The 27251-nt window shown below is 34.0% G+C and overlaps 1 protein-coding gene across 5 annotated transcripts in view; it reads right to left on the bottom strand.

Annotated features, from left to right (window-relative positions):
* The window catches only part of LOC129239709 (syntaxin-binding protein 5), a 76412-nt gene that overhangs the window by 43174 nt on the left and 5987 nt on the right, over nucleotides 1-27251 (bottom strand). For 4 of the 5 annotated variants that reach the window (XM_054875454.1, XM_054875452.1, XM_054875455.1 and 1 more), the window contains exons 2-14: nucleotides 19667-19846; nucleotides 15082-15179; nucleotides 14838-15026; nucleotides 14625-14759; nucleotides 11927-11990; nucleotides 11663-11870; nucleotides 10066-10141; nucleotides 9843-9997; nucleotides 7143-7324; nucleotides 5891-6055; nucleotides 5526-5834; nucleotides 2698-2837; nucleotides 354-531 (exon numbers count right to left, since the gene is read on the bottom strand). In XM_054875454.1, the coding sequence (XP_054731429.1) occupies nucleotides 354-531; nucleotides 2698-2837; nucleotides 5526-5834; nucleotides 5891-6055; nucleotides 7143-7324; nucleotides 9843-9997; nucleotides 10066-10141; nucleotides 11663-11870; nucleotides 11927-11990; nucleotides 14625-14759; nucleotides 14838-15026; nucleotides 15082-15179; nucleotides 19667-19789 (2022 nt within the window). In that variant the 5' untranslated portion in view covers nucleotides 19790-19846. Of the gene's footprint in view, nucleotides 1-353; nucleotides 532-2697; nucleotides 2838-5525; nucleotides 5835-5890; nucleotides 6056-7142; nucleotides 7325-9842; nucleotides 9998-10065; nucleotides 10142-11662; nucleotides 11871-11926; nucleotides 11991-14624; nucleotides 14760-14837; nucleotides 15027-15081; nucleotides 15180-19666; nucleotides 19847-25200; nucleotides 25615-27251 lie in introns of those variants that run through there. The other variant, XM_054875453.1, reaches the window with a different exon arrangement.

Genomic DNA, 27251 nt, shown 5'->3' on the forward strand with positions numbered 1-27251 from the left:
TTCTGCTTTAATAAAACTTCCTAGAACATAGATGCTACTTGATACTCTACTATTCTCTGCGTGCATGCGAACCGAACATTAAATTATGGAAATTATGATTTATACGTTCACACATTCGCTAAAACAAACTAACATTCAAAAATGTATCAGGGAACAACGCTATTTTATAAAAATTTCGATTGCGAATAAAACATAAAATTAAATTATAGCATAAATAACAATAAATACGAAAAATGTAGTATGCGCGTCTATTGGTAATGTATATGTAAATAAAATAAAGAAATAAATAAAACTCGAAAACGGAAAGTAGATTTTTTGAGTTATGACCAATAAAGGGAACTGGTACCACTTACCTGATCAGAACTGGGCGATCGACTCTGTTCTTCTTTATTTTCAATTCGTTTCGGGCTTTTAGGATTCCTGGAATAGGGGTCATTAGCACCGTACAAGTCAGGACACGCAACACTTAGCAAACAGGTTTTTTGTACAATATCAATAACAACAAGTCCGTATTCCGTTCCGTATGCCATGCTGAAATTGAACGGAAGCATTGTTTAATTTACCTAATATTTTGCATAAATACATATGTATATACAATATATAACTACATTCATATTTTATGTACATAGGTATTACTTAAAACTGCATGAAGAGAAATTAACATTTTGTATTATTTTAATATCAAAACACAAAACTCACAATTAATTATTTGTAATATTGGTTTTCAAAGTGTTTGAATGTGTTGCCAGAATTTTTTTTACCGGCAGTTCTCACTTTAACGACAACCGAAGAATGTAAAAAGACAAGAAACTCAAGCCGCAATCTGTTTCTGCAGTTAGAAAAGTTCACCACACACGAAATAATCGAGCCTAATAAGAATCCGTTAGGGTCAATTTTTTACTGTTAAACTTACAGCTCTGCTTTTCAGGTAAATAAAGTTTAAACGCTCAATTTTGCAGGGTTCAGCCGGTTTCAGAGTGAAAATAATTTAGGTGTGGCCGATATCAAACTGTTAACCGGACCTCAGCGAATTTGGTAGAATCAGCTGATAGGTTGACGCAATCAGCGGTTTGTTTATGAAAAACCTGAGATTGTGTTGGTGATATACGAAAAATATCTGCACCGTCTGTAGTAGTATAAATATTTCCCAAACATATACGGGGAATGCTGCTGAAGTGACAGTCCTTGGTCGAATATAAATCTGAGTTGTTCCGGTTACGTAGAATCGACTGCCGTGGGAGCGCCCACACAACCTTCGCTCATGCTGCTTCTTTGCCGACTGAACAACGACTGATTGGGGACGAGTGAGAAAAAGAGCGGGCAGAATTCTACTGCCGAGTACCCGGTGACATAGCAGCCGAGGTTACTCGTTTAATTTTGTTTTTCACCATAGCTGAAGAGTAAACCTGGTAATCTATCATTCTTGTGCTAGTTTAACTGTGAGGAATTTTTTGAACTGAGTTTAAAAATATTAAATGGCGAAGTGCATGGAAACCGCTGCATATGTTCATATATAGCATAAATACATTCAATACGGCTCAACATGCCTTGAAGGAATTAAATGAAGAAAAATTCTTTTACAATATCTACAATTAATTATTGTGGACTCGCCTTTTTATAACCCATCGAAATTTCTTAAACAACTTAGTAAGCAAAGTCACAAAAATAGAAGCTCTGATTAAACATACAGTTAAAATTCCGTTTGTAATTCGTTATACATGCGGTGACATCTCATGAATTCCTTCGGGAAGAACAAACGATCAATAAAGGATGAATAAGTACAATCGTAAAACCTATGAAACGTCGGCAACAAATCGGCTCATCAATGCTAAATTCGAGTTTTAATGATATTAGGGTCTCTGTAAAATTTTGCTTCTCCCCAAAACAAAAATTACCGCTACAGGGTACCCGTTGTGAGTCTATTATATTATGTCAATGTAATGGCAATGTGTAATGCATCTGAAGGAGAGTCCTTTGAGAGTCCTTTGAGAGATGACAAAATAAATTGTATATGTATATGTGTAGCTGATGTATATGTGTATGCTGTAAAGTTTCCAAAACAAAAACAATATTCTTAAAATATTTGCTTTAGTTACTACTTTTTGTAATAAATCTTTGGTCACAACCAATAACCGCCTAATTCAAAAATTATGCTGCATACTATACAAAAGCCAATGTGTTACACTAAAAAACAAAAACAAAATGATGGTAATTTTATTAGTTGTATTTGAATTCTTTAAAATTGTTTTTTCTAGATGGAGTTCTGGTGTCAACGCTCCCGCATTTAAAACCTGCGCTGAACTAAACTTAATCTTCAATGCTTTAGATTTTGAAATCCCGCAATCAAGTGCTATTTTAGTTAAATACTTGCAAATGTTTTTCTCTGCGCCACTCACTAGAGGTTTCTCTTGGCTCACGTAGTTAATATTTATCCTAATTTAAGATTGATTCACACTTAGATTTATGTTAGCTGTATGGTCTGCAAGAATATTTTGAATTCCCAGACTTGAAATAAATATAAGTAAATACACATATGTATCTAGTCTGTAATGTTCTTGTAATCATAGACTTAAGTAAATAAAAAAATAAATGTATGGATGTACTACCATCACTTCCATTCCTTCTGAAGTCATCTTAGGCGGTTATTGCTTGTAATCACAGAAATATGTAAATGCATAAACCAAATTTTTCACTTACAGTCCATAACTAGAATTAATGCATAATGAAGTGACTTGAACGTTTCTTCTATTTGGACCAGTAGTGAGACAAACTAATTGCGACTGAAACCCAGCTGGTTTTCGTTGTGCTCCCACTTTAACTTTTAAGGGGCAGTCGGTCTGTAAGTAAGTAAAATATTTATATATGATATACACTCATAAATATTACGTATAGGATTATCAACAAATATACAAAAAACAAAAACTAATTTGAAATTTTCTACAATATGCATATACATATGTACGTGTACTTTTGATAACATAACTTAAGTCAACTTAGCAATTTTTTATGTCAGACATAAAACTATTTGCTTTTCTTGAAATATTTAATCAATTGATTATTTATAGCCGTAAGTAACCATCTTAATAAAAGTTCAATAAATATTAAATTTTTCTATAATAAATCAAAATTTATCGACCTCAAGGCAAAACCTATTAAAGTCCCATGGGTTTTTTGTCAAAACTCCAGATATACATGGTGCGACATCCACGCATACCAAACTCATTTCTGTAGATATTTCTAATCAAAAATTTAATTGTATGAATTTGTGCTCACTATTAAACAAACATAGTTGATAAAATATGTGCGTTAATTTTAGTTTCTACCCGATTCTAGAAAAAAGTTTAAAACCAATATTATAAAGTTGTTTGAAGTCGTTTTTTGTTTGCATCGGCTTAATACTTGTTTAATGTTCACATACTTTCAATAGTCTCTTAATATTTTGATGAGAATTGCAACAAAAACAAATATTTTTTGTACTGATGATCAGCTGTCTAATTCTTGAGGATGCCTCATTTCACGGTGCATATGTATATCACACGGCAATCTTGCATCAAAGCAAGTGATTTCACAAATTCGTCCGTGAACGATTTACGTTCAATACTAAATTCTGATCAAATTCTATTGCATCATAACGAATGGACACGGAAAATATTGATTGGGCTAAAGTCATTTTAACATAAAATTTGTATGCGCTATCGATGTAATTTTTATTTTATTTCCTTCTTTATTAATCGTACTATGTTGAAAAAAAAAAACTCATATCAATTCTCTTTCTTATAAACAAAATGGCGCAATTTAGATTTGACTTCTGTCATTAAGCGATGGACATTAGTTTTTGTTACGGTATCTGCCGCTCTCTGCTAATCCATTTTAAACGGCTGCTCATTTTTAATTGCTTTTGTTGTTTTGAGCAATTGCCCAATATTTTTCAATGGGTTGCAATTGTGGACAGTTCGGTGAGTTGTGGTTCTTTTGAACAATATTTACCGAACAAGACGGCTATAATGACACAATGCTAAATCGGACCAGAACATGACTGAGTCTGTATGTTGTTTTATGAATGGCAGCAAATGTATTTGCAAACACTCCTTCATATAAATTTCTTGATTTATAGTGCCGCGGTAATGAACGTTTTGCTTTTTATACCAAACTGGCAGATGGCTTGCCAAACCAAATATTTTTTAGGGAACTTGTCCAACGTTTTTAGCTTAAAAGCACCTGGAACTCCTCTATTATTTGCAGTATAAAACTCAGCACCCTGAATCTGCTTAAAATTTGATTTGATATATATATACATAACCATTATGGATGTCTTGACTGTATAATTTTACACAAACGTGCTTTAGCACTCTTATTTTGTTTATCATTTCGATTGGGTGCTAAAATCATTTTATATGATCGTAAACCTTCACTTCTGCGCACTTTTTGGACGTAAACTTTCGACCAATATGTTAGACCTGCTTAGCAGCATCTCGAAATGAAAGGCAAGGTGACACCAGTCTTTGACTTGTGACTGCGACACAAATCCTTTTTTTCTTCCACTTTCAGGCCTTTGTTCAACAGACAAGGCTTTATTAAACTTTTTTAACACGTATGTTACCCTACTTCATAGACTATTTAAAGTTTTTGCTATGGCATTGTGCGACAAATGACCATTTTCTTGCTTTTTACGCACAATTTTCTCCGCAAGCTCACACTTAACCGAACACATTTTGAAGAATACGTAGAAGTTACGAAAAGTGAATACGCCAAATTAATAATGACAACAAACACTATGAAAACTTGTACTAATTTTTTATTGAGTTAGTTTTACGCAAATGATGAGTAAATACAATCGGCTAGTTTCGGGTCCATTCTTTATATTAACTTGGTTCGTCAACAAAATTATAATAAACTTATTGGTCACTCGAATATTGCAAATATTTTCCACAAAACAAAATGTACGATGAAACTTCATTTCTTGTCGATATGATTTTTAACATAACATATCGACATACTTAAAAAAGAATTTTATATCTACAAATGTCAGATTCAACATGGCAAAGCTAGTTTTGCGCTACTTCAAAACATTTGTAAATGTCATATTGGCCTCCTCTCAACACCATTCTAAAGTTTCGAAACTGTGCATATAGATTGAAAGAAATTTCCAGGACATAGCAAATGAAATCAAAAGCGGTCCAAATGCCTTTTTGAATTACAAGAATAAAATATAAGTTCGATGCAGGCATAGTACAGCCGATTTCGAGTACTATGAATATTAATACGGGTACATATGAACAATTTATGCTAAGATGCTGACAATACTATATGAATTTCGGAAATAGATTACGAAACATTTCTTAGGTAACATTTTAAATTTTCAATAAAAAAATTATTATTCTGGATAACATTGAAATACAAGAAATGACTGTTGTCAGAATCGCGGCATAAATGCAATGAATATGTTAAATGGGAATGAATTTTATGAAAATATGGCATATTTATGTGAATTATGAAAAAAAGAGATTAATGTGAAGAAAAATTACCTTATCAGATTCGCTTGACTCGGTTTTTTGAACTTGATGTGGTATGAAATCGCATTCTGGGCTTGTACCATAAATGTCATCAAAATTTTCATACAGAATCGGGATCTCCAATGACAAAACCTCAGACGTTGATTCGCCTTTACGGAATTTAAACAGCATAACTTGTCCAACAGCACCAGCAACGCATAATCGGCGCGATTCAGAGCACAGATATATATGCTGAATGGCAAGTGGATTATCAATACCACTATCGGGATGCGGATTTTTCGGTCTTTCAAAAACTTTTGCCGTTTTCAATTTATACAGAATCTAGAAAAAGTTGTATTAAAAAGTATTTCAACTATTGCCGCCTTCATATTACGTACTTGCAAAGTCCCTGCACCAGAGTCCCAAAACTTTAAAGTGCCATCTTGATGTCCAGTTATAACGATTTCCGAATAACTGCACGATGCAGGAAACCATTCCCCGCCGCTAATCGGCCATTCTCGCTCAGAAAAGCCAGTTTTTTTACTAGTCGTTGTTCGACCAACCTATAGGAAATGCCGTTAGTTTCTGTCATTTAATACTTTCATAATAATTCCTTTAGTTTCTTTCATTAATTTTATTATGTTTCATAATACAGGTTGAGTAAACAAGTTATAAAAACCTTCTGGCGCATAGAGTATCCAACTTTAACTCCGCTACAACCTAACGCATCCTAGTAAGGCTAAATTTAGAGATTTTTTTTTCTGCTGATTTTCTTTTCTTCTTACAGCCCAAAATCAGCTGTTAAACTCTCTTCCATACTGAATCACCATACACAAAAAATAATGGCAAACTTTCTTGGGAGCTATAAACAGGCCTTTATTGATAAAAGTGCCCCATATGGGAGGATCATTTTTCCACCTCTTTTCGGGCTTTTCAGAATATCATTTATATATTTATTTACACCAAAGTTTAATTACTAAAATCTCTGTTAAACTCAGTTTCTGCACAGACTTGTAGCTAATGCCAATACGAATGTGGCACACATTATGCAAGGTGGACCAAATACTTCATCTCTTTTAATGAAATGTTATTTTGAGTGCCAGTCAGTACCATATCTCTGCTGAAATGATCCACTTTATATTGAGTCATGTTGTGTTGCACTTGTCTTGCAAATTATTTCCAAACTTTGTGTCCACCGAAACCTTGGGCAAGGCAAGTTTTCATTTCAGCGGTTTTATGGTAAAGACATTACCACATAAATGAGATCGTCTTGCATAAATAATCGAAAAGCTTGTTATTTCTAATATACCTATAATCCATGAGCGAAAAATAAATTGAAATTTTTTTTTATTTTGTACATTTGCAGAGAGATATTTGCAATTTGAATACCCCGCCGAGCCCGTCAATATCATAATTAGTTGTTTGGTCAGCTTTACCGTGTGGTCTTTTCATATTTTTGCACGATTATAAGAATCGCATAACGACAATGCCGAGTTCGATGCAAAGGTCACTTATAGTAACTAAATTTTTTTTTGCTAATTTTTTGGTAATTATTCGATTGGAATATTTTTGCCTATGAAATTGAAAAAAAAACTTTAAAACCCTGTATTTTTATAAATAATATATTTAATATTAGCAGAAAAAGCTTACAGAATAAAAAGCAGGAACCAAATCCGAAGGACAATCAGTTAAATAGGTGCAACATGTAACAGGTGATTCGTGTAAGTCCATGGGATAAGGCGATTCGAAACATGGAAAACCGGGCGTGAGTAAGTCTATTAAAACTAAGTCATATTGGAGAAGTACTGCTATCGCATAGGGTTCTTGAGTTTCTAGGAAATCAAGCAATAAAAAACAGACATTGTTTATTTATTTTTAATTTAAATAATTCAGCTTAAAATTTAGTATTTAAAAATAGAAAATTAATTAATACTCTTACCTATTTATTTTAGTACTTTAGTAAGGAATAACATAAGAATAAATAACGGGTGTAATAATATGATACTATCTTGAAGTAAATATGCTAACTCCCTATCACATGAAGTATGAAATTTTGATGAAGCGTGGAAGACAACAAAAAACAGTGACCGCTGCAGCTGAATATATTTTTAGGTGACGTTTATTTTCGTGTGTGAAAATTTTCAACTTCATGAAACAAGAAAATAGTAGCGCTATGTTTTCAATAATAAAAATAATAAAATATAACAATAATTATTTATCTTCTTATATTTATTATCTCCCCTGAGTTTCGTTCAATGAAATTGTGTTAGCGATAATGGTTTTTGATATGCATTTGTAGTTCTATATAATTATACTAGGCAATGACTTAACCCTTAAAATTGCGTTGTTGCTTATATGAAACGAACTGAAAACTGGCTACTACAACCACTTAGTTTAATTTTCTTCGATTTTGTCTGAAGATATTACAAATTTACAACATTAGGAACCACTAGAGTTCCAGATTTTGTTCACACATTTTCGAACAAACCGCGTAACGAGTACCCGCACACCTGTTCGTTGCAAATTACCCGAAAATGTTTGAGAATAAGCTCGAGCATATCGAGTTTTTTCGGGTAATTTGAGCGATGTTTGTTTTAAGTGGACAGATGCCTGTAAAATTTCGAAAAAAAAATTTTTTTTTCATAAAATGTTAATATAATCCTTTAAGAATATGTCAACAAATTTTTAGAACGTAAATTTAAGTATTTCTTATATTATAGATCGTCAACCGTGACGACTCTATTCTTTGCGTTCGAGCGCTGGGGAGGTATAGTTACGTATTCAAACTTTAGACGCGTTTTTCTCAAAACTATATTTTTCGAATTGGCGTACACGATAACTCGAAAAGTTATTGACCGAGATCCCTGAAATTTTAAACACATCTTTTTTATGATATTACTTTCTATGTGAATTTACAATTTTTCGAAAATTTTTCGAAAAAATAATTTTTTCGAAGCAAAAATAGTGGAAAAATTCGCCCCAAAATTCATTTTTTTTAGGCATTTTATACCGCGATTTTTTTTCCTTTTTTGCTTAATTCATATACAAATTATGAAAAAAAATTTTATATTTTAATGTATAAATAAACTGTATGCCAATTTTGAAAAAAGTATACTGACTTCTTCATTTTAAATAATTTTAATGAAAATCAGAGAAAATATGGCCGTTTACAGATATCTGTCCCCTTAATAACACATTGTCAATTCTAAAGATAAACTAAGCTTTTGAGGTATTTTATTACAATTTTTCATTGTTTTCCTAACCATTTTACGCCGAAATAATACTCCAAAACTCGAAATAATGTAAAAATATAAAAAATAGGTTTTTAACAAACAAAAATTTTTTTAACAAAAAAAAATCGCGCATTGAAGGGTTAAGCGAGAAATCTACTCTACTCTAATTGGACACTAATAATGGATAAGCATACAATAAAAATATATTTCTATAGAATGGAATATAAGACGTATGCCCAGGTTTTGTATTTTCGTCATTTTTATTGCTTTTCTCGACTTTTATGGAAGAATTTGTACCTTAATAATTATAAATAATAATAGTTGGCGCTTACATCCTTTGTTCGGTTTGTTAGATGAGGGATGAGCTCCTCCATTTAAAACAGAAATATTTTTAAATACGATAGCCACTTCTAGAAAGTTAACTAATAAATTGTTGTCACAAACAAACTGTTAAAATTGCTTTTACAGCAGCGGGTTTGTTTTTCTCTACAAAAATACAGGAAATATACAAAGAGTAAAAAACTAAAAATACTATAATGGGGACATCAAAAGTACTTGTAAAGCATTTCCGAATTGCTAGATGAATTATCGTAATCTGATTGCGACAATTCGTAGCCGAATGGTTTGTGCGTGACCACTATTCGAAGAGGCCCGATTCGAAACACACTAAGGTCATGCAGCAGCAAGTGATAGAAAAGCGTTTTTCTATGGCGGTCGCCATTCGGCAAGCAATGGTATTTCTGCCGTGAAAAAAGCTGGACGTAAAAAAAATACCTGCAGTTCGGCATAAAACTTGTGGAACAACTTCAAGAGCACTCCACAAATTGAAGGAGGAGCTCGGCCTACTAGCTTTTATGATAGTACTAAACTTGTGGGTATAGTTGAATACCTTAAGAAATTATTGAATATAAAATAATAATAACACAATCTATTTCTAAGTTGATATAAGCAAAACGACAAAAATGTAGAGGGATATTCGAATGGATAGCAAATATCGTTAAAATTTTAAGTAATCTAACCTAAATTTTTAAATAATAAAGTATTCTAGCGTATACATACATACAACATATTACATTCATATTTTTTATTCTTTTTCCGCAAAACTACAATTACCTACCACATAACCAAGGATTTTCACAGAGTATAATGAAGTCCATGACAGCGTGCTCCATTTCCAAAACAGTCGTTGATTTTCCCACCATGACTGTTATACAATTCGATTTAGAGCTTTTCTCAGTGGGCATTCCACCAGAAAATATTGTAAACGAGTCGCTAAATATTATAAACATATTTCCTTATTGTCACATAAAAGCAAGCAACTTTATTTATTAGCTACTCACCCCATTTGTGACGTTTTTAAATCGACTTTGTAAATAGGTTTACATTTTTCTACTACGCCTTCCTTAGAAACTTTAGCTGTACAAGATAAAAAGTAGAAGTATGAAAAAATAAATAAATAAAAAAATACACATTACGAGTTACAAGAACCAGAATTCTAAAATTGTTCATAACAGCTTCAGTAGATAAATTACTGTGCTTGTGAGTGTGTGGCTATTATTGGAACAATTATAGTTTCACATATGATTTAATCCGTCATATTCCATAATGTTAAGTAAAATACAATAAAACGATGACAGAAAATTTTATTTTTTGATTCGATCGAGACAGGAATTTGCAACATTTTCTTCAATAAGAATAAAAATTACTTGTATATTTAAAGTAAGGAAGATAAATATTAAAATTCGAGTTTGAAGTTACTAATTATGCACATGGGATAGTTAGAAATGTCGTCGCAAATGAGCTGGCGTCAGATGGTGGGGACGTTTGCCCACAAATCTCTTATCGAGAAAAGATGACACTCTTGTCTCGCTATTCGCAGCTCTATCAGCTAAACATAACTAGAAAAAGCATGCAGTATGAGGTATGAGTATGTGAGGGGCATATAAAGCACAATTCTCAATTAGATTTATCAAATATATGTATATGTATATTTCATTAGGTACAATCAAATTATTTAGAGAGTTCTCCAGAAAAAGGGCATTTATTTTTAAAGGAAATGTATTACGACTTATGAAAACGTCTTATAGTTGTGCGTCAAAAAAGATAGAATACAAGATAGCGCCATCTCAGAATGTAATGTCAACACGAAAACACAGAAAATAAAGAAACGGATAGAAAAGGAAAAAACGCGAAAGCAAGTGGAAAAAGCGGCATTTAGAGCTTTCTTTCTGTCTGCATTTCGCGTCTGCACTATCTTAATTATTTCATCTCGCACGAGGGTCCGGCCACGAAAAACACGAAATCTCGGTCATTCCGGCTTTCAATATGGCTTCATCGTCATAAGAGATAAAGGAAGCTTTAAGGAAGACTGCTACAGCTACACAAAATCGGAGCCTGGAAGCTCGTCCTTTTCGGCTCCATCCATCCACATCTATCACACCGTCAACATGAGGGATAACGAAAGCATTAAGGGAGACTGGAAACCCGTCCTTTCTCATCCGATTTAATCATATATGTACATATATATCTCATTTGAGCAAATAATTAGTTTCTTAGCACTGGCAAGGCAAGGAAACTTATGTACATTAGATTTGTAAACAAGAGTCAAAAAATAAAGAAAATGACAAAAAAAATGTAGAGCCTTTATTACCATTAGTGCTTTCTCAATATAACACGCGGCACTTAATTTTTCTTATTATATTTTATTTAAAAATAAAATTATTGATTAGCAAACAAGCAACTGCGCCCACGCCACTCAAAATTGCTGATTCATTTAAGTTCGCCAAGAATAAAGTAGCGGTGCTGCGATGGCGTCACCTTTGTATTCTCTACATGAAGGTTGTACTGTGATTTTTGTTGTTAGGTTGCAATATGAGCATACCTTGCAAATATGTTTTCAACTCGATAACTATTAGATAACTCTATGATCTTACTTACCGTGAGGGCAAATAACAGACTGAGGTTTAGGTATAGGTTTTGTTGGCCAAGTACATATGGAGCCATCCGTATGAGAGGAAATAAAATATTTGCCTTCATAGTGCCAAGCTACCGACTTAACTGGCTCAGCAGCTTGCCAACGGAATTCCGCACATTTACTTTTAAGGTCCCACAGAACAAGAAGTCCACATTCAAAAGCAATAAGAAGCTGAAAAAGACAGTATTAGAAAAATATTCAACTATGTTAGCTTTATAAATGTATACCTTGTTTGCATCTATGGGATTATCACATAACGCAATCACAGCACCAGGATGACTAGTTCGAACCCTATTAAAAAAGCTTATTTGAAAACTTTCAGAAATTATCCATATACTTAGTATGTATATTAATTGGTATTATTAAAAGAAAACATTTTCGATATATGTATTGGCCACCATCTTTTGTTGATGTTATATAAAAATTCATTTAATCGTTATACAAATTCTTAATAAATATTCAAAGTGCTCGCCAGGCGGCACTTTAAAGTTAAGCGTCAATTCCCCTTCAGCATTATTTTAATGATGTTAGTACTTTCAGCAAACTCTTAATTAAAATACTTCCGCATGAAATTTAACTTTTGAAATTGATATTAAAGGTGGGATATTTAAGCTGATCACACATATTTTTGACTTGTTCGGTCAAAAACGCAGGTATGGTTATGTATTTATTATCTTTAAACATTTTTCGCACATAAAAAAATTATATTTTATTAATAACATAATGAATAAAAAAAGTCTCACGGTTATTACAGTTATCTGAATGAAATATCTAAAACTAGCAATTTTAAGCAATACCTTAGGTATTTTGGTAGTGTAAAAGGTTATACGTACATATGCATTTCAGCTATTCATTATACAGAAGGCCGGATGGACGATAATCAAATTTATACACATTTCTTTTAATGCAACGAGTTTATTTAATTTCAAATGCAACTGGGTGAAGAGATTCCGAACAACAATAGAAGTGGGGCATGAAACCTAGCCCCAGTATGCTTCATATATTTACTGACGGCAAGAAGATATTGGAAGGAGTAGGAGCAGGGACTTGTTGCGCAGAACTAGATATCAGGCGGCCATTTAAGTTCCCTGACCACTGCAGTATTTTTCAAGCAGAAGTCGTAATAAAAAGCTGCAGAAATAGCATTCGCTCAAAACATTTTTGGGGTACCCGGATATAAAGGCATTGCAAGAAACGAAATTGTAGTTGAGATTGCCAAGAGTGTTGTCTACATACCATTTGAACAAGAAAATGGCATACTGAAGCTTTTAAATACGATATACAAAGACATCGTTGCGAACATGAAAATACGAATAGACAGGAGGTGGAACAATCTAGCCATTTGCAAAACCGCGAAAATCCTCTGCGCACAGAATACAGATGAATACAGCAATTCGTACTAGCCCTGTCTATAAAGGAAAGCAGAACTATTGTAGGTATACTGAAAGGCTATAAACATACAAACATGCATACATGCATGAGGGAGACTCTAGAACATTAGCTAGAACCCGAATGAAATACCTAGGAGCTCTAAATAATGAGAAGTTGGAATGTCTCTCGGGGTTTGATCTTCAGGGCTTACTTAGATTCACAAAGGACGCAGGCGTATTACAAGAAGTATATTACAAAGAAACGTAAAGGTTAAGCTCCATTTGGTACCACTAAGGACCAATATGTCTATGTGATGGCTCTCAAGCAGCCAGGTAAACCTAACCTAACCTATACACATTTATAAGTTTTACCTTTTAACTTAGAAATGATGCAGCAGTTCCTGTTTACTACATCGATGTGAATTTAAAATTGAAATCTTTAAGCCATTCGACACAATTTTTTTGAAAAACGCAGTCTTTGTGCACATTGCTACACTAATGTATAATTACACTGTAGGTAAATTTTAAAGTTTTGCAATAACACTGCTTACCGATCGCACACGTTAACTTTATTTTGGATGCTAGATTATGTCACCATTAGATTGCAAGCCGTTTCACACCAAAAAAAGAAAGAAAACAACCAAAAAAGCTAGAAACTGCCAAAATGAGGGCGGAACGAACTCAAATTCAAGTTTAAACAGTGTACAGCCCAATTAAAACCAAAAATATTGCTAAATTGAAGTGAATGAAAGCATGATGTGTTTTTCACTGCAATTAATAAGATTTTCAATTGTAAAAAATTAACTTTCAAAGCTCTAAAACTTATCTATTAGGTTAAGTTAGATTAGCCGGGTTGCTTGTCTAAGACAAGACACTCGGTGGCCCTAAGAACTATTGTGATTTGATTTGTGCATTTGATTTCTAACCCCTAATTAAGCTGCTTAAACCACTTAGATCTTTTTAAAAAGGAGGTAATAGTTTCTATTAAAGATGGTAAAAATTTCATGTGACTAGCGTCCAAAACAAAATTGACATGTTCAGTCCATAAGTTTGGATATTTTAGCCTCCCTACAGTGTAATAGTTTTTTTTATATTTATATATTGTATGTATATATTTAAAAAAATTTTTTTTTTTACTTTTTTTTAATTTTTTTTTTTAATTTTTTTTTTTTTAATTTTTTTTTTTTAATTTGTTTTTATTTTTTGTTAGATTTATTTTATTTTATGGTAATTATTTTTCCATTGTTTTATTTTTATTTTATTTTTGTATTTAAAATTTTTATAGTTTTTTTCCTTTTTTTTATTTGATTCACTTTTATTCTACTGAGCAACGGAATCTAAAAACAAATTTTGCTAAGGAACTTTTAATTCACACACTGATCCCTCAAGCATAATAACAGCCTGAGAATCATAATTTGGCAGTCCTTTGGTTTTCGTTTCTTGGCTTTAGTTTTAGTAATTCTTCCCATTAGAGAATAAGCTAATTCCGTTAAATGCGCATTTGTGATTATATGCATTGATTTATAAAAATTACATATGATTTTAATGGCCTTACACTTCAATAGCCTTGTTCCAGTTGATTATGTAACCACTAAGCGTAAACGTTTCCACGTGTACCACATGAATGTTACCCTTTTCTGTTCCAACATATAGCCATTTGCTTCCAACAGGTAGGTGAATACATGTTACCCTTTAAGTAAATTAAAATGTTAAAAATCAAGAAAAGCACTCAAATTTCTACAAGAATGACATAAATTGGTAGGCAAACCTCTCTCTTTGAAATTTGAGACTCTGAACTACTTGCGGCGTTTTCTGTCGTATATTCCACAAGTGCAATGTGTCATCCGCTGTTACTGTTACAAGTGCACCTTCATTGATTAGAAATTCCGTAAGTATGACAGCACACTCCGACTCGCCTTCGTGCTTTGCTTGAGCATCTACACCAGGCCGTCCAAGTCTGATAAACAACTGGTTAGTAACATCTTGAAGAGTAATATCTTACATTTGCATACATTCTTATAAACCCAGATTTATCTCCAATCACTAGGAGTCTCTGCACGGGATCAAAGGCGAACGCAGTTGGACAGTAAGGAAATCCGTGTCGAAATGTCTAAAATATATTTATTTCGTTTCATTTTCATTGAAATTAAAGCCTTTATGACATTTATATAATATATAGTGTATGTCATTTATATGTGTATACATATTATGTTCTCCAAAGCTCATAAACACTAACTGCAGCCACACACAAAGAATGGAAAGAAGGCGTCGTGTCGCACACATATGTACGTACATACAACGTACAAGTGTATACTGGTACATTTGTATATATACGTACATATACTTCTTTGCGTGGATATACATACTTCGGATTTATATAAATATGTACATATGTATGTATGTAAATAAAAATTATTCAAAAAAAGTGTTGAAATGCCACAAAGTCATCCCTTATAAATTTTTGCCAATAGATAATTTGATTCCGTGCCTCATCATATGAATTTGTTGGACCACTTGTTGGGGCACCGTTGTCGCCGTCTGAATCGTTTATGTCTGTCGACAGTTTTGATTGCATGGGCAAGTTAAATGACTATGCCATCATCTTTAATGTGAATGGTTTATTATATCACTAGTTTGCTACGTGAATAGTGTCAGAATTCAAAAACAAATTCTTTTAGTAAAAATTAGGAAAATGAAAGCCGCATCTTTCAACAGTATCTCATTAGAAAAATGTATGTCTTCATTTTTTATTAGAGAGACATATTGAGTTGAAAATTTGAAACCAGACTTTCACCATATTTTGCTCTTTTAGGATTTCACTTTATTCTAGCAAATACGCGATATTACCTACTTATATACAGTGAGTGTCGCTGAAAATCACAAAGCAATATGTATGTAGTATTTTTATATTATATTATATTTTAGATTTAGATTTAAGAACATTTTAGAGTTTTATTGCAGTTTTTTTTCTAACAAATAAATAAATAAAAATAAAAATCCTTAGCATGTTCCTTTAAAAAAGCAGTTTTCATTCTATACTGTTTTAGCTACTCTTAATCATAAGCACATACAAAAACATTAATCGCATAAATTTTGGATCTTATTGAATTATTTAACATTTTTTTTTTGTTTGCACTCGCTTCTTGGAGGCGATTTACTTAAAATGCTTGGAAAATATAGTCCATGCATCAGTCTATGAGAGAGTCCACAAAGATCCTCACAATTAAAAATTGTAAAAGATGTGAAAAATTTCATTTTAAATATTTATCATAAAAATTTAAAAAAAAGTGTTATAATGTTTTAAACAGAATGATTGTACAATGTGGCGCAGAATTAATCATCCTATCGGGTTATAATTAATAATTTTGCAAATGGCGTCGTGCGTCAATCATCTTTGGCACTTGTGAAATAGACAATTGCAGTATACAAACAGACAAGCAATAGAGCGCTTAAAGATAAAAATAAAAGTTTTCATCACGTAAAACTAGTAAAAAAGTTGTTCAAAATCAAAATGGGATGATTAACTTTGCGCCACCTTTTAACTAACTTGTGAAGTGACTATACGGTTCTCGAGGCGTCGTTTAAGTATAAAATACTTAATGTATGTGGAACGGCAAAAAAATTCTGGGCTCGAACCGACACATTCGTGAACGTATCGGCAATCGTACGAAAAACAATTACGTGATATGTCAGTCGTATTATCTGAGTGGGATGATGGCATCCGAATGCAAACGGATGGTAATGTCTTTTCAATTTACAATGGTTTTCAATTCTACTGCGCTTTGAATTGAATTTTTAATTCACAATAATTTATAAGATTACTCGAATTACGCACAAACTAACATGTACCGACTATTTTCTTTTTTAGTTCAAGTAATAGCGAAGAATAAGAAACATTAATAAGGAGGCAGCTGAGGGATCGTAGTAGTCCATTCGCATTACTGCACACAACCCGAGCATTTTATGACTTATTTTTTTAAGTTTATTCATAAACAATTCACTACATATTTTAAGAATGTGTTCGTTCCAAAAGAGTAACAGTCTGTGAAATAATATCTACCGTTCTGCAAATCGGTTACCTTGAAGTTCAATATTTAATAAGTCCAACAATAGCAATATTTATTTAAAATTTTCATTTTTTTATAATAATTTCAGTTAACTTAAATTTGTTCTGTATTTCTTTTGCATAATATTTGTCAGCTTTTGCACGCAATCGAATACAATTTTGTGAACGCGCGTTCAACGATGCGATATCGAATGTCATAATCCTGAAAACTGCGAAATGGCGTACGCTCACCTATAATCAATATACGAAATAGGAATTTTTCAGTGGTACGTTCACGGATGTGACAGTTAATTTGTTGTTTATTTTATTATATTTCTTTCTTCTTTTTTCATTTTGTTTTAAACACATTTTATTTGATACCCTTGTCCTAATCTCTAATTAAATTTTATAATTATAGGACTAATATATACATATATATATAAAAATTGGATTAAATATATATAAAATATTTGATAAATGTATATATAAGGTTGTCAAAAAAGTCTTGCGGTATTTTTATTGAATTTTCAATTGTTCATAAAATTGGTTATAATAATGCGATTTAAGTCAAATATGCGCCGTTTTGTTCGATGACGAGTTCCCAACGAGATGCCAACTTCATAATGCCCCTCTTATAGAAGCTCGCTTCCCTATCGTCTAAAAACTCGGAGAGCCAATTTTCACAGGACTCTCTTGTGGACAACTTCCAACTACCAAGCTCGTTCGCCATGGACAGAAATTGGTGGTAATCACTTGGTGCGAGATACGGACTATACGGTGGATGCAAAAGAACCTCTCATCCGAGCTCCCGGAGCTTCTGGCGCGTCACCAAAGATGTGTGTGGCCTGGCGTTGTCCTGATGGAAGACAATTCGGCCTTTGTTGATTAAAGATGGCCTCTTCTGCATGAGTGCTGCATTCAAGCGGTCCAGTTGTTGGCAGTACAGGTCCGAATTGAGCGTTTGGCCATAGGGGAGCAGCTCATAGTGGATGATTCCCTGCCAATCCCACCAAACACACAGAAGAACCTTCCTGGCCGTCAATCCAGGCTTGGCCACCGTCTGGGCAGCTTCACCGCTTTTCGACCATGACCGTTTGCGCTTCACGTTGTCGTAAGTGACCCACTTTTCATCGCCAGTCACCATCCGCTTCAAAAACGGGTCGATTTTGTTACGATTCGGAAGCGATTCGCATGCATCCATACGGGCAAAAATGTTTTTTGCGTCAAATCGTGTGGCACCCATACATCGAGCTTCTTTTTGAATCCAAGCTTCTTCAAATGGTTTATAACGGTTTGATGACTCATGCCCCGTTCTTCGCCGTTGCTACGGCTGCTACTATGCCGGTCTCTTTCGATCAATTCAGCGATTTTATCGCAATTTTCGACGACAGGCCTTCCGGACCGTGGCGCATCTTCGATCACCTCTGCACCAGAACGAAAACGTTGAAACCATCGTTGTGCGGTGGAAATGGAAACTGTATCGGGTCCATAAACTGCACAAATTTTATTGGCAGCATGAGATGCATTTTTGCCTTTATCGTAGTAGTACTGTAAAATATGCCGTATTTTCTCTTTATTTTGCTCCATGTTTGCGACGCTATAACTCACGAGCGACTAAAAGCAAACAACAATTAATCAAACACGTGTTAGCACGTGAAAAGAGCTTTCCAAAAACCTCTAGCGTGAACCGATGCGATGAATACAACTAGAACTACGCGCTTGCAAAGACAAGCTTGCGGAAATACCGCAAGACTTTTGGCCAACCTTATATATTTAACATTTTACTTATATTGTATATAGTAATTAATATAATATAATATTATATGTAATACATAAAATATTTTTGTAATCAATTTTTTAATTTCTAAAAAACCGGGTTTAAATACCTTTCTCAAACTCAATCTTAATATGTAAGCGAAACTTGTAATGAATTACTATTTTTGCCACAAAATTCATGTGGCAACGCTATAAAAAAATAGTTTTTGTTATAGATTTTTTTTAAGAATATTTGCCTTGATACTAAGCTGCAGTACGTATGTATATTTTTTAATAAATTACGTTATAAACATATAAACACCCTGTTAAACAGCTATTACACGCAGACGCTCTACCGTTTTCGCAAGGTATATATAGTGTCTAAATAGGGCATTTTTAACAGTCTTAAATTTTCTTTACATTTTTCTCTCATTTCATGTCCATATCAAGCACTTTTATGTATTAAAAAATATTACGAATGCTGGAACTTAGATAAAAATTGGAAACACTTTTAAAGAATCCTAAACTGAAAAAAGCCTTACTACAACTGAGTTCTTATAGTTGTAGTAAGTCTGCACGCCGAGGTTCTTCTGTATGAGAAGCACTGTTGCACGGGGTAATACAGTTGACGTTAAAAAAATGTAATAGCCGCGTGTGTCTTATGATAGATTCAAAAACAGCTACCAAATAAAACAAACGCCAGCTACAACATTTCATTATATTTTTGATCTTTCATAGAAACCAACAACAACACCAACACGAACAATAGTAAAAATATTTTATTTTATTTTATTTACCCTCTTAAGCGTAAAGTGTTCCGGCTTTAAATGTTCCGGTATTTCCACTTCTTGTCTGTACACCTGTGGTTGCACGCTTTGTCGAAAACCATCAAGGACTCCCTTGAATGTAAATTTTTTCATTTTCGTGTAAGTACAATTTTACTTCGAAACTTTAACGACCCGTTTGAATTTCGAGTTCTGCAAGTAAAAACAATAATACCGAAACAAAATATTATAAAAATGTATAATATGTATGTAATGTATAAATTATGTATTTTTCCCCTTACGTTAGTTGTTCTTCAATTGTATGAGTATATATAATTAGAGTATAGAATATAAAGAAAATAAGAATCATTGCAAACAAAATTTAAATAGATCATTGGTTTTATTCATATCAATTTCCACTCTATGAAGGAATACGTATTTTTTTCTTAATTTAATTATTACTCGAAGCATATAATTCTTGTATTTTTTTATTGTTATCATTTTAAAAACTTTTCTAATCACAAATAAAGAATCATGCTTATGTTGATTTCGCTCGTGATAACTTCGCGCATAAATAAACGTCAAATTTAAAGTCAGCACACGCTCGCTTCTTTCAAATTATGCAAATCGTAAGACAAAGTGTATAAGTAAAAAGTCGATCAATGGTGAAACAAGTTCACTTAAGGGGCAATGGCTCAAGGTGTAACACGTACAGGATTCGAAATTTCCTTTATTTTTGTTACATCTAATAATATTACATATATGAATGTAACAAAACAATAAAAAGAACGCAGAAGAACATATTAAGAAAACGGCAACCATGAGTGCATTTAGGTTAAATGAAGCGGGCCGCTGGAAAGAAAAAACGTATGGTAGGGATTGACTACATCGCCCCGACGGTAACATTCAATAGGAATTTTGGCACTCTCTTTCTCTAAGGAGGAATGGAATAAGAGATTCTCACTAAACAACTTTGACACTGCAGTCTATACGATGACTCTAAAATGGATTGTGGTGTTGGAGCTGGTGTATACATATTCTCATAGACTTAAAATTGAAAAATCTGTGCGTCTCCCTAATGCCTGCAGTGTCTTCCATGCGGAAGTACTTGCAGTTGGGGAAGCTTGTGGGCTACTAATCGCAGATTTCGCTTTTAAGGGCTATATCGCTATTCTTTCGGATAGCCAAGCTGCAATCCAGGCACTGGATTCAGCTACAACAACCTCTATGGTGGTGGAACAAAGTAGTAATAGCCTTTCCACCTTGAGTGAAAATCATAATGTTGCCTTAATCTAGCTCCCGGGACATCTGAATATTGAAGGTAACGAAAAATCAGATGAACTGGTAGATCCCCCCATGAATAACGCTGTTGCAGAATCGGTATTCGCACCACTATGTAGGTGCAGTCAAGAGTACAATTTCCCCAAAATACATCCGAATCGCGGATTGTAGATGGAGATACCAGACGAAATGCAAAATTACCAGAACGTTATGGCCCACCTACAACCTCAAGCATTCGTCGATATTAACGACGGGACGCCTGGAGACTAACGGCAGTCATAACTGTCTTTTGGTATATCGGAGAACAAGCAGCCAAATTGGATATCCCTCACAATACATACTGTCACAGTTGTAAACAACCGGAGAAAAAGGAAACAATCTTCCTCTGTGAATGCCCTGCCCTATGGAAGGACAGCATATTAACCCTGGGCAAACTGCTGTCCGAGGGTCTCGAACAACTGTCTGGCTTAGATGTCAACAACCTAATAAGGTTCTTACACCGCACAGAGTGGATATAGTCATGCCGTAAATAACTGGTAAACACGTTGGCAACGAGGATGTGGCAACAAAATGGTGCGGAAGCGCTAGTTGGATTCTGGATGAATCACCACTCCAACCAACCAACAAAACAATAACAAGAATTTAAAAGCATTTCAGAATTATTCATTATTAGCCCCCACGCCCCAACAAATATTTATTGACTTTTCAATCACATAACTAAAACTGTTTTTCATCTCTTTGCATGCTCATGAGCGCACTTAAACTTGTGATAATTTAAATGAAACCATTTCACTGCGATTTTGAATTCATTATGAATAGTCAATTGAAATCTAACTGTTTTAAAAACATTTATTGGCGTTTAAAATACTTTCATCGTAACGTTTGATGATAAACTACATATATTTTTTGCCTTTCCGTTCGGGAGAAAACAAAAAATAACTCCACACTTAAGCAGGGCGCCCATGGGCAAAGCAAAACATCTTAGGTTTACTTCACACACTTCTAACGATTGAACATGCGATTTAACAATTGACATTGACGCTTTCAAGCAGTAAGAAGGTGTTGTTCCTAAGCAACGACAGGTGGGCATTCCCACTACTTAGGACTGGTAGCGGCAGGCTAATCACCTACCCTGCCAGAAAGCAAAATAGGATAACGAAACCAACGCAAGACTGAGTCGAGGCCCTATGCTTCCGAGTGGAGTGAAGAAGGAAAAATAATAATAATTGTAAAAGCTAGGCGAACCGGAAACTGGACACGTTGAATAAACATTTCTTTAAAGAACTAAATTACGGAATGAAATCAGTCAAATTAATAAATTTTACCATATGATGTGACATCACCAGTAACATACTTTGAATCCATTTCACAAAATGTTTAATATTAAATGCGGAACGTTTATTGTTTTGAAGAAGCGTCAAAGAAAAACAATAGTTAACTAAGACAAATTTTCGTGCGACCTTTGCATTAATTGCAAAGCACTATGCTTAGGGGAAGTTGAAAATTTGTTTGAAATTTTTGGAAAACACTATTTGTAACATTAAAAAATACACAGTTCGGATGCGACCCGAATTGAACTAAAAATAAGATATTCATTAATAACTTGACTCCAGGCTTTTAGTGAGTAAATATTTTTATGAAGTTTATGCTCGAGCGAAATCGAGTCATAAATATGATTTTTAGTAATAACTCGATTCTGACGGCACGTAGAGGCTAAGTACAGAGTGTCCGGTGGTAGAATTAGGAATTAAAAGCTAAACTAAAAAATAATAGACGAATAGTAGGAAAATGTAAAGTCCTCTTTCGACGAACAAAACTAACACTCTAGAAGGCTCTCATCATGCCCGTGCTAACGTATGGCGCAGAAGCGTGGACGATGACAACATCCGATGAAGCGACGCTTGGAGTGTTTGGAATGGATAGAAACGCTCCGACTCTGAAAGTATTCAATGCGGTACCAGCTGGTGATAGCAGAGGAAGAGGGAGGCCTGATCAAGCGTTGGAAAGATCAGGTGGAGAAGGACTTGGCTTCACTTGGTGTGTCCACAAGAAAGAAACGACTGGCGCGTTGCTAAACTCGGCCAAAATCGCATCAGCGGATTGTTTTTTTTTAGTTATTTCCTCTAAATGTTGACTTCGAGTCTGACCTCGGTACTCTGTGCCACTCGCAGGTGAAGTAATATCGAGATGTCATCAACCTCGCGAACGTTTCATAGACAACGATTGTTTCATAGACTTTACTTTTAAGATACTCCCACAGAAAAGAGTCCATAAGGGTAAGATCGGATAGCCTCGGTGGCCAGGACATGTCACCGAAATGGCTTATCAGTTTGTTAGGAAAGAAATTACACAGTATCGGCTTGGTCTCTCTGGTCGTGTGAGGCATGACGACGTCTATGAAACCATGTTTGTCTACTGAATGAATGATGCCCTCTCATTATTGGCAGAAAAGCCAGCATACGCCAGTGCCACCATACGAAATCGCTCCAACATCGTCTCACATTGTAACCGTTAGGCTTAAGCGTTTGTATGATTTGAATTTTGAAGGGATGAAGTCAAATAATGTTCATTTTTCGTGCACAATAGTTTTTAGAAGTCCCAGAGCAGCTACTCTCTTGCGTACGTATTGACGCGGAACTTGTAGCGACCAGTTCAATACTTTCATTTGTTCTCGATGTCCGGCTGGGCCCCGGACGTGGGCTGTTTGCCAATATGAACCAAATCGGACCATAAACACGGGTTTTAGTAATAATTCGATTATGGCGCCACCTAACGGATTTTTTTCATATAACCTTGCCCTCCTTGTCCATACTTCAAATACAACAAAATAATAATGAGCGAAATCGGTCACACCGTTCTAACGTTTTAAGCTTACATACAAACATTCATGAAGCAATTGATTTTTTTTATAAGATAAGTAAAATTTGAACAGTTAGCGCGATCATTTTGTGCGTCACAATATACGCAATAAACTGAGTAGCAATATTTTCTTCGGAAATTTCTACGACAACCTTTCGTATCCCGCGTATACTAAACTATATGTATGTATATGTATACTCGTACATCGTAGTAAATACATGGAATGCCTTTATATGAATATATTTGGATTTTTTACTATACAAGTAATTTTAGTTTATTCACTTTTTTCGCAATGCTTCAAATGCGTAGTTGTATTTGTTTTTGACCCAGATTGCTAGATCACCCTTCTTGGGGGTTGGCAGAGAACACTTAAATATTATACCAGTCATCAGCCGTACTTTCGACCGACCATATTGTGACAAGTGGCTAAAAACGGTCGCTTCATCGACTCCACGTTACGCCTACACCATCAAGTTTCACAATTTGCTTCCAAAACACATGAATACACAAAAAATAATTAAACAATTCTTTAAATACAAGATTCGACTGTTGAGTCTTGAGACTTTCTAGCAAATGAAGCAATGAAACAAAGCAAAGGAAAATTTCTTTACATAATAGTGAATTTTGCTCTGATAGCCAAAGCTGCTAAAGTCGATGGGGTTTTATTTTCAAAAGCCACAGATTTTAATATATTTGCACTTTTTCTACATTTTTTTACATAACATATAATACATAATTTCATGGTTTTCCATAAAGTAGTTTAAATCTCCATGAAGACATAACAATTTTATTTTGGCGGGAAAAATTCTTCATAATCTAAATTATTTATTCTCCATAGTCGCTTAATTTTAAAGATTCCTTGCTAAATCCTTTGCACAACTGCAGAGCTGATAACGAGATAGAGATTTCTAATAACATTGTATGTACATCCCTACAAATATATATATGCATACACATACATATATGCATATAACTGTAACTTCGAAAATTTTAGGTATAAGTAGCACAAAGCTTTGTAATGCCGCGGTAGATTTCTATATACGACCGACCTGCTTCTGCACTTACAAAGAAATACAATAGGATATTTTTCCAGCAATCTGAACATAAAATGATTAAAATATGGTAACATATTAAATTATCTCATATTTTTAGCACATTGACAATCAGCGCGATTATAGTTGCGTATTAATAATTCTCGTTTACTTTAAATATTTAACTGTTAAATAATCTGAAGAAATGAAATAAAATCAATCGCTATCTATAAGATATTGCTGGTTTGTATGTATGCACTTGCATAGTTTTGTATGTACTAAAAACAGTCATAGAGCACACTCGCAGATTGGTAGCAGAGAAATAATAAAAAAAATAGTTTGGTCAATATCTATGTATAAATGCATTTTTAAATTTAGAAAAAAGTAAACACTTACGTTTCGCAACATATTGGAAAAAACTTTAAACTATCTCTGCAACGTATTTTATTATTTGGAAACAATTTAATCTCAATCCTTTATGCCAGATCAGTTTTAAAACTTAACATCAGTTTTCACAAGGTTAAAGTTAATGAAGTATTTGCAAATTACTCAATTGATTTTTCCCTTCGAATGTATTGCCTGATATGCTTATGCTTGCTATGTAATTTTGCACTGACCAAATAAGGAAAATCGAACAAAGTTCCTGTATTAGTTATAATTTGTTTTAGCACAAGCACAATGTTTTTGCTTATTATATATTCGTAGTTTTAATGCACTTATCAAGGTTTATTTTTATATTTTTCATTTTTGAAATTAACACTTCTTATGGGAAAATGTGGATAAGTCTGCTGTAGGACAATTGCAAAACGGGAATTGAATGCTTTGACGAATGCGCATGTTTACAACTTGACACCGTCCGGGGTTGAATAAGATACAACAAGACTTAGTGTAAAAGCTCTATTTGGTGGTGTAAGCTTATGGTCACATGATAGCTTTATCGGGGTATATCAATGTATTTATCTCTACAAGTTCACGTTTTGATTTTTTAATATTGAAAGCTTTTCTAAAAATTACACATTAAAATATTTAAAATTTGCAATCTACATGCATTACTAGCATTTTTATTAAGAATAAAATGATGTTGTTGCTGCTGTAACAGCATAAAAAATTCGACACAAATTTTAGGGAATGTTGCTGAAGTGACATCCCTTGGCCAGATTTAAACACAGGTCGTTCCCGTAAGGACCAACTGTCCAACTGTCGGGGAAGCGAAGAAACTAGTTCTGCAAAAGTTTTATGTGTCCTAACCTCAACCCTTTAGAAATAGCAATAGCAATAGAATAAAAAGAATGCTTGCACTTCGGTCTTCAGATTTTTTGTGCCCTCTACTCATCATACGGCGGCCGCCGTAGCCGAATGGGTTGGTGCGTGACTCAGAGAGAAAGAATCTCGGTGAAAAACCAAAATGAAGAAAAAGTTTTTTCTAATCGTGGTCGCCCCTCGGCAGGCAATGGCAAACCTCCGAGTGTAGTTCTTCCATGGAAAAGCTCCTCATAAAAAATATCTGCCGTTCAGAATCGGCTTGAAACTGTTGGTCCCTCCATTTGTGGAACAACATCAAGACGCACGCCACAAATAGGAGGAGGAGCTCGGCCAAATACCCAGAAAGGGTGTACGCGCCAATTATACCTACATACTCATCACAATACCTCATCCTACGCAGTTCCCTCAATAAACCTAGAATTGAGATGGACTATGCGTAAATACTTTCTTTCTGGCTGCTTCTTGCTACGACAACCTTACTACGTTTTGAAAATTTTGTGTAAACGTTGTTCTACCAGTTATATAAAAATATGTTAATTGATCAGAGGTACGTATGTACATACATACAGTCCGGTTCACTTGATTAGAGGCAATAATTTTCATGGAAAAAAATTGTTATTAAAGTATCCGTATTTTATCAAGTAATCCAAGGTTTTCTAATAATTCAAGTGAAACTGTACTTTGGTCGAAAATAAACATGCATCAAAATATAATAATATATTATTCCATCTTACGATATTTCGCAGCAGTAAAAATTCAACTGTGCTAAATTTATTGGTTCACTTGAACCAATTAAGAGTGAGAGGCACTCAGTTTGTCTTCATTATTTGCGCCTTAACGAAACTAGGTACAAAAATTACTCATACGAGAGATATCGGCGATACAAAAAATGGGAGAAATCTAGTGACAATCACTCCTACTGCCCAAGTTAATTATTTGGGTCGACTTCCGCGTCCCCATAAGACTGCATCCAAGTTTTGAAACAGGGTCGTGGCACCGAACAGTGGTATGACTTCATAAATATCGGTGCTAGATTAGTTTAAGGTAAAAAAAAAAAATAGTAAATATGATTGAGTACCTCCTTAGTGATGCAAACAGGTGAATTACAAGGTGAAATCCAAAATAAATAGGACTGAGCTAAAATAGAAACGACATGAGCTTTGTTCTGATAACTTCGATTTTAT

The sequence above is a fragment of the Anastrepha obliqua genome, chromosome 2 (assembly GCF_027943255.1).
Source record: "Anastrepha obliqua isolate idAnaObli1 chromosome 2, idAnaObli1_1.0, whole genome shotgun sequence".
Taxonomy (NCBI): Eukaryota; Metazoa; Arthropoda; class Insecta; order Diptera; family Tephritidae; genus Anastrepha; species Anastrepha obliqua.